This window comes from Clytia hemisphaerica, unplaced genomic scaffold, assembly GCF_902728285.1.
Source record: "Clytia hemisphaerica strain Z4C2 unplaced genomic scaffold, Clytia hemisphaerica genome assembly, whole genome shotgun sequence".
Lineage (NCBI taxonomy): Eukaryota > Metazoa > Cnidaria > Hydrozoa > Leptothecata > Clytiidae > Clytia > Clytia hemisphaerica.
This window is the reverse complement of record NW_027104233.1, coordinates 362,140-373,842: the sequence shown is the minus strand read 5'-3', so window position 1 is coordinate 373,842 and position 11,703 is coordinate 362,140. Positions and strand designations below refer to the sequence as shown.

The 11,703-nt window shown below is 35.3% G+C and overlaps 1 protein-coding gene across 1 annotated transcript; it reads right to left on the bottom strand.

The window, feature by feature from the left end:
* Positions 1-4,816: 4,816 nt before the first annotated feature.
* LOC136815958 (G2/M phase-specific E3 ubiquitin-protein ligase-like) lies at positions 4,817-10,741 on the bottom strand. Its single transcript, XM_067072383.1, has 8 exons — positions 10,692-10,741; positions 10,501-10,566; positions 10,283-10,348; positions 10,064-10,129; positions 9,846-9,911; positions 8,577-8,639; positions 7,380-8,331; positions 4,817-7,069 (listed from the first exon to the last, which is right to left on the bottom strand). Coding segments are annotated over exons 6-8 (1,335 nt in total). The 5' UTR covers positions 8,579-8,639; positions 9,846-9,911; positions 10,064-10,129; positions 10,283-10,348; positions 10,501-10,566; positions 10,692-10,741; the 3' UTR covers positions 4,817-6,688.
* Positions 10,742-11,703: the final 962 nt, after the last annotated feature.

The following is an 11,703-nucleotide window of genomic DNA, read 5'->3' as shown; positions in this document are numbered from 1 at the left end:
AGAAAATGAAAGAAAAGGGTAGTTTTGAAAAAAACTGTTGTAAAAAACGTCAGAAAACATGACGAAAAAGAAAAAAGTATTATCACTTGACTGTCAGAAAAAATGAGTAATCTCGAAATAATTAGAGCTCTCAAAACACGTCTTTACTCTATGACAGCCAAAGTGATAATGATTATCTGGGGGTATTTTTTTCATTTTTTAAAAATTTTGATTTTTTGGGCCTGGGGACGGGTTTTTCGCCAAAACGAGGCTAAAACTTTGGGGCAGCGCCTGGAGACTTCAAAAATTATTCGATTTGGCTGAAATTTTGCACACTTGTTCCTTGGGTGAATATCTGGGGTGTTTTTTTCATTTTTTGAAAATTTTGATTTTTGGGGCCTGGGGACAAGTTTTTCGCCAAAACGAGGCTAAAACTTTGGGGCAGCCTGGAGACTTCAAAAATTGTTCGATTTGGCTGAAATTTTGCACACTTGTTCCTTGGGTGAATATCTGGGGTTGCTTTTTGCATTTTTCAAAAATTTTGATTTTTGGGGCCTGGGAACGTTTTTTTTGCCAAAACGAGGCTAAAGCTTTGGAGCAGTCTACAGGCCTCCAAAATGATCGGATTTGGTTGAAATTTGGCACACTTGTTCATTGGGTGAATATCTTTGGGTCTACAATTGGGCCTATGAATGATTTGAAGCCACTGAAGTTGAGCCCAGTGCGTTGCGCACGTTCGACTATGTGAAAATGTTGACCTAATTAGTGGTGAAAAACCAAAAAAAATATAAGAAAACTTAAATTTGGCGGGAACTTAATTTGGCGGATGGTGGAAAATATAAATTTTGGCGGGAACTTAATTTCGGCAAAATCCGCCAAATCCGCCAAATTTTCTTCACACCAAAATTTCTTACTTTAAAAATGCTTCATAAAAGGAGGGAAAATGCTCTTTTTTTTAGATATTTAAAAGTAAGGATCAGGTCCGGTTATCGTGGTCGCTGGTTGGATTCTTTAACAGTGAACAGAACTGTTAAAGAATCCGCCCCCCAACGTATTTTACTGACCAAAAACTGTTTAAGAATCCGCCCCCCTTCAGTTAAAGAATCCACCCCTACTGTTTAAGAATCCGCCCCCCTTCAGTTAAAGAATCCACCCCTACTGTTTAAGAATCCGCCCCCCTTCAGTTAAAGAATCCACCCCTACTGTTTAAGAATCCGCTCCTCTTCAGTTTAACAATCTGCCCCTCTTCAGTTTAACAATCTGCCCCTCTTCAGTTTAACAATCCGCCCCTCTTCAGTTTAACAATCCACCCCTACTGTTTAAGAATCCGCTCCTTTTCAGTTTAAGAATCCGCCCCCCTCTTCAGTTTAACAATCCGCCCCTTTTCAGTTTAAGAATCCACCCCTCTTCAGTTAATTAATTTTCCAGCGAGCTTTTTCCCTTGCTCTCTAAGAGCCGCTCAGGAGAGAATATACTCTTTGCCAGAAGAATGATATTTTTCTATAAAATCATAAATAACTAAGCTCCATCTTACTTACGTAACTATCTGCCAGCAAGGCTTACAGAGCCGGTTAACATAAAAACAAGAAATCCTATTCATCCTCTTAATATACGAACTGAGCGTTTTCGTAATACTTTTTTTCCTTACTGCATATCACAGTGGAATGTCCTGGACGCGAATATAAGAGATCTACCTTCTGTTAAGACTTTTAAGAATGCAATTTTAGAATTTTTGAGACCCAAACAATCTCGTGTTTTTGATGTTTCTGACAATCAAGGTAAAGTCTTTCTAAATCGACTTCGGGTAGGGTTCAGTCATCTCAACGAGCACAAATTTAGGCATGGTTTTCGTGATACTTTAGACCCTTTTTGTGGTTGTCGAACTAACTCAGTTGAAAATACTCAGCACTTTTTTCTGCACTGCTCTATATATTCCCATGCGAGACAATCTCTATTCGACAAACTACAAGACTTAGGTATTATTTTCCTCCCACTAAACCCTTCTTATTTTTGTCGGGTTCTATTATACGGTGATGAAAGCTTGACTTTAATTTTAAATCAAACTATAATTCTTTCTGTCGTTGAATATATCCATGAATCTTGAAGGTTCAGTGGTGCGTTATTTTAGTCTACTACAACCATAGCTCACTCCACGTCACACCTTGTTTTACTTTTTGCTTTCTTCATAGCCTTACCTCTGGCGATATAACTTAAGTTTCTAGCGGAGGGAGGGACTATATTAATGTTTCAGTAGTATTTTGTATTATATGTTCGTAATGTACCCTGTGTTTATGTTTCAATAAAGAAAAAAAAAAAAAAGAGCCGCTCTTTCATCTCTGGTGAACGATTTCATATTAATACGGTACGAATGTTCAAAAAAATCAATTCTTTCCTTTTTCTCCTTTTCGATGAGGAGACGCATAACGAAGTCTATGTAAAGGTTGAAAAGGAGAGGACTCTCTGGGCCACTTTGTCTAAACCCTGACGAAGTCGTAAACGTATTTTCCTCATACGTCAATGAAGTTTTCTCATAAAGAATGTTGAGAATATTTATCATTTTTGGTAGTTGATTAGGTCTGAAACGCAATTGTATCGATTTGAATAACCATCTACGAGGGATATGGTCGAAGGCCGCCGATAAGTCTACGAACATTAAAAAGATTGGTTGCATTTTGCGATGAGATATTTGTTGTATCCTTTTGATGCTGTATTTTCCATCGGTAGTTCCACGGTTTTTACGGAATCCATTTTGATGATCAGACAACTGGGATTCATACCAATTTTGAAGTCTGCTAAGGATAATGTTTATGGTAGGTTTACACACAGTAGAGCCAATACTGATACCTCTGTATTTTGTGGGGTCACCCAGGATACAGGGAGGTCAAGGTTTTCCCAAAGATTGGTCATTAGACGATGTCGATGTCATTACTTGCCTTATTTGCTTTGAGCTCTTTCAGGTGTTTCTGAATTACTTCTGCAGAGGGAGGGGTGTCGATGATTGGGGTATTGTCTGAGAGTGCACGGAGTTCTTCTACAGAGGCTGGGCGAGGTTTTCCTCGGTCAATTCATCAGGTGTTCGTGTTTTAGATGGATCATCTGGATTGAAATGATCCAACATTTTATCGGGTGGACACGCGCTATTGATTGGTTTGAGAGTTGTTTGCTGATTTTTGGCTTGCGCAAACAGTTTCTCTATTTCACGATTGACCGCTACGACATTTATCTTTTCAGCTTCTTGTTTAAAATGCTCATTTTTCAAATATTTGACACGTGATCCGATCTTTTTGCGAATGGAAGCCAGACTTTTATGATCGCTGTTATTTTACATTAATTCGTCTTTCGTTTGAATCGGGGAAGCAAAAAGTGACCAAATATCAACTTTGTTTTTTCATCAAAAAATGTTGTTATCGACCGCCGGAGGCGGTTTCTTTCATAGTGGTACGCTAATCTCGTTTTGCCTTGGCTCATTACTTTGTCTACCATTTACTTTCGGTTTTTTTAACTAGATTACCCAGGTGTTTCTCTTTTTTTTCCCTGAATGTCTTTTATTCGGAATTGAATAATCGAGACATAAAAAATGACTATATTGTAATCTGTTTTCAATGAATAATCTAAAATGTACTGGAGATGACATGTAGGCGTTAATAATGTGCGCGCGCTCTTTCACGAGCGTGATGCGTGATGGAAGGCGGTCGTTTCAGTGTGGTTTAGATCCACATTGTGACCTAGTATTTGAAACACAGACTAGATTTGTCGATATTTGACGACTACTTTCACTTTCGTTTTCTTATTTTCTTTTGTCGGTTGCCGGACTCTTAGTCTATAGTCTCGGCCTAGTCTTTTCTCGTGCTGTTTTTGTCTGCTTCCATAATGGGGCGCGAGTTACGAAGTTAAAAATTAAGACGTTACACTGAAAGAAGAATTTATCTAGCTTATCGTACATTTTACTGTCTCCATATTTCTCGTTCATCATGTTCCCCACAGCCATTTCCTCCAGTAAATCAACAAGATTTACAACTTGTCAAACCACAAATTATTTCGCTATTATCATCAACTCATCTATTACAACTCGGTATCTATTTTGCTGACCAAACGGCTATCTTTCGAGGGAGACTTTTGCTTCTCTAAAATATTCACAAATTTTATAAGAACTGGAAGTGCGTGGTGAGCCTTAGGGGCCATCGTACTTATAAAGCGGAGGTCATCGTCAGACTATTGAACCTTTCGAAAAATATCAAAATTGGGGCCTTTTCTGGCTCAAAATAATTCATTTTTAAAAAGTTCTACGTCGCACTTTTTGATTCTGCACCTGCACTGCAAAAAATCGGAAAAACTAATGAACTAATTCCGGAAAGATATTGAAAAGTTTGGCTTGTATTTAGGTTTTTTATAAAGCAAAAATAACTAAAAAAAATCAAAAAATTAAAAAATCGTCATTTTTGGCCTGTTTTTTGCCCAAATATTTTTTTCCGAAAATCGGGTTTATAGTTACCCCTTCAGTTTTCAAAAAATCAGAAATACTTTATTGAATGAAAATGTCGCAGTTTTTCGGTCGAGTTCGGAAAACTGCGGAATTAAAATGAAGCGAAAAACGATTTTAAAGCTCAACCGCAAAATTAAAATGCCGGGAAATGCGATTTTTTGGGTCAACGGGCAAAAAAAACTGCAGAATTAAAATGATTGCGAAATTTTCATGCAAAAGTACTAATGAACCAATCCTGGGAAAAGCTCATAACAGAAGAACGAAAGAATAAACAAACGGACGGATAGGCAAAGTTTAATTTATAGGACGACCTCCAGATAGGTAAAAAAAAAACAAATGACACTAGAACCAAAGTGAAAGTTGAAGATAAAACAGAACTATATTTCAATCTTAACTAAATAAAAGTAAAAATGTGAACGTGAAAAATGTAATAAACAACAAAATAATAAAATAACAAATGTCTATACGGCGTTTACGTTTCATTTGAGTGGTTGTTACAAAAACAAAAAGGAGGGACGAGAAGAGTCTAAAAGTGACAATGAAGGCTTTCTTAATACTACCTACAAGAGTCGTTATAAAAGTGAAATGTAAACAAAGGAAAATGTTACGATGAGATTCTAACTATTCTATCACAAGAGAATTTTTATTCGTCATAAAATTAATATACAACTTTTCAAAGTAGGCCTAAAACTGCCTAATACGCGCATCTTTTTTAGCTTTTGATAGTATAATTTTTGGTCTATTTAAGATACAAGAAGATTAGTTGGACAACTTTTATATGTTATTATTAAATAATGATCCAATTAAAACTATCTTTCCAACGGGTTATCACTAGTTTTTAAAACATTTCTGGTCGAGGAGAAGCGTGTTAAAACGTTAGGAGCTACATTAAAAAAAGACTTTAACAATAAAAATACCTCGTAAACAAAATAAAAATATAAACGAATGCATATATATCAAATCGAAATTTCATGTCTAAAATCTAATGTAAAATAATATAAATATCATGTTTTTAATATTTTATCTAAAATATATGAGAAAATAAACTTTAAAAAATATATATGTACAGGGTATACAGGTCTTCTCAGAAAATGCTGAATGTGTGCTTTCCCTTTCTTAATACTAAAAATGTTTCTACAAACGTCGTTAAAGTAAAACGTAAACGATGGAATTATGAAATATTGAAAAACGATCTATAATAAATACACTTCTAACAAAAAAATTCCAGCAATTGCTTAAAAAACAAGGGGTATTAAAGTTGGTATTAAATATCCCCATGTAACAATAAAGGAGTAAAAAGTAAATTCGTGGGTCGAAGACTGCTTAAAAATTGAAACCGAATGATTGAAAATTGAAAGGAGTGAGTTCCACATAAGGTCACAACCTGGGGAGGGGGTATCTTAATAAAGGGTACCTAGGCAAAATGGGTATCGGGTATGTGCGGACCTTAATCATCGGTTTTTAAGCTCCTCGACTCTAAGAGAGGCTTCGTTTTATTCACCGGGTTTTATCATAGTTTGTCAAAATTTAGTCTCTCTACGGTCCGGTTCCATAGGCACCGTCTGCTCAAACCCCCGAGGGCAACAAACATAAAATAATTTCTCTCAAAAACATAACGTTACTTTACATTTAAAAATCATCAAAAATCTTAAAAAACTAAAAATTTTAACAAAAACAAATATCCTTCTCTATGTTATCGGATAATAAATTATATATTACATTTCGTTTTTTAATTAAATGAAATATCTCACATCTTCCAAAAACTTAAGAAAGTCTACTAAAATAGCCAAATCTCCGTTTGCTTTTGCATTATTTCACCACCCTTTATGTTTAACAACTACCAACAGTAAAGTTTTTGATTGATTTGTGATTTGGATGGCAAAAAACATCCTATTGATAGATTTAAAATCTTTTTACGAAGAGTTAAAAAATTGGCACCCCTCCTATAAAACAACAGTTAAAGTGTTTGGCCTAAGACTCAACTAGAGATGTGGCAACATTCAGGTTTTACACGAAACCCTTTACTCATCAAAATGACAAGTTCTTTTCCAGTTACTTTCTTGGCAAAACCTATTGATTAAATGGTCAATGAAAAAGGAATCAAGGTAATAGCAAGTTTTTTTTCTAAAGATAAAACTAAAAATTCAAAACAAAACAAAATGAAAATCGCACATAAAGTTTAAAGAGAAAAGAAGCAACAGTTGACATAGGATTTCCTAAAGATATTCAAGCTATTGTAAATTTATTCGAATTCTCGATCATGTCTTCTAAAAAGTTATGTGTGAAGTTTTCCTCGCTGACATATCTTGAATTTAGCGGCAGATATACCACACAGGCACAGCTGTTGGCCGAACTGCGTCTTCCAGGTTCTGAGGGACAAAACTTTACAGAGTATTTCGTCTCGCTATACAAAGGGAGGAATCTTGACCCGGTTAGATATTTTAACACATCAGACAATGTAATCGTTTTGATAGTGATTTTGTCTTCGAGATCTTGTGAGTCAACTTCGACTGGCGAGTCCTCAAGTGTCTCAAACATGGTAACAAAGTTGAAATAAACGTCTTTCTCCAAACCATGTTGGTATGCGTCTTGCGAATATTCGACTCTCTAAAAAGTGGAATGAACATATTAAATTTAGAGCAGAATGCACAAGCTTATTAATAAAGATTCGATAAAATACATTTTTGTATTTGATTCTACCTAGAGGCAAATGCATGCGGACGCAGTCATAGTATAAGAGGTTCTTCATTTTTCAATTTTTTGAAAAGTCTTGATAGTAACGAACCACTCTAAATAACCTACGCATATTTTTGGTGTACAAAATGACAGGATATGCTAAAAAATTGCTTAAAACGTGTCCACATGCTTTAATATTATTTTGACAATGGATTGGTGGTGTGAATGTCATTCAAATTACCTTAAATATTCTTTTTACACGATCGGCAGTTATTAGATTTTCATCGTAGACAAATTCCTTCTTAAACTCATCGTGACATTTCAATGTTAACAAAACATATCCAGTCTCAATACCACTGATGAATTGGCTGATTTCTTGGTGAGCGCAGGAAATTACGTAGTGATATGACATGGTTTTGATCAGTTCCTCCTTTTCTTGAAAAGCTACATGAGAAGCCACATAGCCCGAATCGAATCGCTCAAAAAAGTCTTTCATAAGGTCTTGGAAAGACTTCTCGTCGAGACACTCCTCAATAGCTTGCAATTTTTGTTTGACTTCTGCATCTGGAATTTCATCGATAGTTGGTTCGGCATTACCAGTAAAAATGAAATCCATCAAAGACTTGCAAAAATAGCGTGGACCTGGGCATCCATGTACTAAAGCAAGTGCGGTGATATATCCGAAATACATATATTCGTTCTTTCCCAGCCTGACCAGATCATGCACAAACGAGTAGTTTCCTGTATCGCCATGGACCAACTTACCGATAAAGAGATCAAAGATTTCAGAGAAATATTCTCTAGTGGGGCCTCCGTTATCTGCTGCGGGTTTGTCAGTGAATGTCACATTTAAAGGAACCAGTCCTTTCTTGAAGATTCTAGGAATTTTCCTTAGTGTGTCGGTGTATAAATTAGATCTTCTTATTGAGAGATCAGATCTGTCCTTCAAGTCTATATTTACAACGTCCGAAAATTTGTAATGCCATATTTCAATGATGTCATCGTATAACTCAGAATCGATATATTTCGTATCAGCCTTCGTTGCACAAGTGGGGCAATTCATACTTTTCTCTGTCCACATCTCTAAACAAATCCGATGAAACCTGCACTTGCAGGAAAGAAGATGAGCTGGCGAATCTTCAATTTCATTAGTGCAAATGGAACATACTGCCCATTCTTTGATTGCTGGTTTCCTATTTAAAAGCAATTTATACACGTGGTCAAACCTTGAGTAAACAAAAACCGTGCTTATTTTTATCTCATCAATTGGTTGAAAAATCTACGTGAAAATATTTTGCATCGATATATACTGAAGGCGTAATAAAAGATAATTGATTTTTTATTAAAAAATGGAGAAAAATCTGTACCCTTCTGACGCATTTTTTGTAAGTTCAAGATAACATAACTGAAGAATGTACCAGATTTTTAACATACTTACATCAAACTGTGTCGAAAGACTGAAGATGCAAGATCGGAGGTGGTGTCAATAGCCCCAGTTGCACTAAAATGAAAAATATACACCATTCAGTTCAGACCAGGTAAATCAAGTAATTTAAAGTTCTCTTTCGTCACTCGATCAGAGGGGCTTCCATTTACACTGTTATGAATTGTGATTGTGTTGTTTCCTACATCTTTTGTCAAAAAGTTAACAAATTGAATAACATACCAGGGAAAAATAATTTAGGAGAGAACCGACACTGACTGGAAATGAGAAACAAACAAACAGAGAAACAAGAGAATAAGTAACAAAGAAACTCGAGTGGATGTAAAAACGGAAATTTTACTTATATGGTTCTGATTACAACTCTGAATCTAATTTAAATTCCCCAAGCGCATTTATCATTCTCTCGTCTTTTCACATCTGTTAATGACTTCTAAAACTCATTAAAAGTGTCTATTCTAGGCCTTCTGCCATTTCTGGCAGGCAGTTCATCTTAACTGTCCAAATCATTTCTTGAGTCATGTCTTTTCTCAATAATACCACCGATCTTTGGCATTTAACCGAATGAAGCCAATAAATAGAATTCAAGAGGTCTAAATCTAAGCAAAAATAAAAATTTGCTAAGTATATCAAGCTTAAGCGAATTTTCTTGTATACTTATAAAAAAGAGTACTGAGAGTGGTGTATTTTCATTCTTTCTGGTTACTTCTTATGGCTTTTAGCTTTGGGAACCACAAAGATATTTTAAATAGTTTTTTCTTCAGCGATGTGCGTTAGTTTTTCGAGTTATTTCGTTTTTCGTTCTCTCCTTTGCCTTACTCTTATAAATATGATTTCTTGAAAATAATAACACCTGGAACGTTTACTATGGTTGCTTTGTTACTATGGTTACCCACTATTTGAATTATAGCCTTTCATTGTTTTACAACAAAATAATTTCCAAATGAAATAATTTACGTTGATAAAAAACAAAACATAAATATAGTTAAAGGACATTTTTCGTTTGGTTATCATGAAAATGCTTTTAAGCTCTAAGTGTATGAATTAGGGATCGAAGAATGATGTACTTATCTTTTGTAAATAATTATACGGAAATTCTGGGAAATTTATATTGAATCTCTAAAAGACTCCATTAGGACTATTATGGGGTGCATTCTTTCCCCTAAGAAGCCCCAAAGCAGCCAAGAGATAAGAACAACCCAAGAAAAAGCCCAAAGACTTTATAGCCTATAAATCTAAAAAATTCCAGTAGAAGTTAAATCTTACGGTGTTTGCACAGAATTGACAGATGATGTGGTTGGCTGTCTGGGATGTGATGATACAGCACTTATTCTGTAAACAAAAAATTCTCATTATTCTTATAATGTTTAACAGTCTTTCTTATAAGTACAAACATCAATTGTTGCAAGTTTACTTTGAAGCCTTTGAATATGTAGTAAATTGAACAGAATTGAAAAATATTTCCAGTAGAAGTTAAATCTTACGGTGTTTGCACAGAATTGACAAATGATGTGGTTGACTGTCTGGGATGTGATGGTACAGCACTTATTCTGTAAACAAAAAATTCTCATGTATTCTTATAATGTTTAACAGTCCTTTGTTATACGTACAAAATCGATTGTTGCAAGTTTACTTTGAAGCCTTTGAATATTTAGTAAATGGAACAGAGTTGAAAAATAATTCCAGTAGAAGTTAAATCTTACGAAGTTTGCACAGAATTGACAGATGATGTGGTTGGCTGTCTGGGATGTGATGGTACAGCACTTATTCTGTAAACAAAAAATTCTCATTATTCTTATAATGTTTAACAGTCTTTCTAATAAGTACAAACATCAATTGTTGCAAGTTTACTTTGAAGCCTTTGAATATGTAGTAAATTGAACAGAGTTGAAAAATAATTCCAGTAGAAGTTAAATCTTACAGTGTTTGCACAGAATTGACAGATGATGTGGTTGGCTGTCTGGGATGTGATGGTACAGCACTTATTCTGTAAACAAAAAATTTTCATTATTCTTATAATGTTTAAACAGTCTTTCTAATAAGTACTAACATCTAATAAGTACAAACAAGTTGAACAGAACTAAAAAAATTCCAGTAGAAGTTAAATCTTACGGAGTTTGCACAGAATTGATAAATGATGTGGTTGGTTGTATGGGCTCAGCCTATGAAGAGAAAGCAAAGAAAGTTATGATTACAGTTAAACTCATGTAATTCAAACTCCTATAATTTGAAAACTCATATAATTCAAACAAAATCTTCTGTCCCTTCAGACTTAGGGCTAAGCCCCGGGGGGGGGGGGCAGCTGGGCAAAAGGACCGACGGGTATGTGCGGGCCCTAAGGGTACCTTTTCCAATATGTTTAAAATGCACTGTAAGGGTCGGAAAAACTAGAGATGCACTGTAAGGGTAGAAATTTCAGAAAATTCTTGAAAAACCTAGATATTTTGACCAAAAATGCTAGGATTTTGACCATTTTTTGCACGAAAGGGATCGAAAATTTGGGGGAAAATGCACTCTAAGGGTATGATTTTCACTGGTTTTTGCTGCACTGTAAGGGTGCAATTTTAAAAGCCAATTTTTGGCCCGCACATACCGTCAGTCCGCAAACCCAGTGCCCCCCCCGGGGGCTAAGCCTGAAAACCTTGTGAGAAAGCTCATGTAATTCGAAAATATTCTCAAATCGCACAGCTTTTTTGCTCATGTAATTCGAATTTTTTGACTTTTGATGTCTAAAAAATTGATGACCCAATCCTGCCACCTACACAAACTTCCATCAAAGATGCCATCAAGGTCCTCAAAAGAATGACTCTTTTTGAGTGTAACAAGAAACCTCATCTAGGGTGTAAACTGGCTCAATAACAGCTAGGTACATTTGAAAGGCATCATTGAAAGTAATTCCTACAATATTTGAATAAAACAGTTTGATTGATAGGTCTTTAGGCATTTTGATTGGCCAATTTTTATAAACTGTCAAATGCAAATAAGGTATACTTACTTGGTTCCCTTAAGGTATACTTACTTGGTCAGCAGCAAGACTTTCTTCAAGCTCACCATTTTGGACGCATCGTACACATTCTGTGTTTGGTGGTGAAGTACAATGACAAATAGGACATATTATCAAAGT

Coding starts and splice junctions, on each gene's coding strand:
- LOC136815958 (XM_067072383.1), bottom strand. Junction 7,070..7,379: donor GTGTAAAAAGAATATTTAAG/GTAATTTGAATG, acceptor TCCACTTTTTAG/AGAGTCGAATATTCGCAAGA.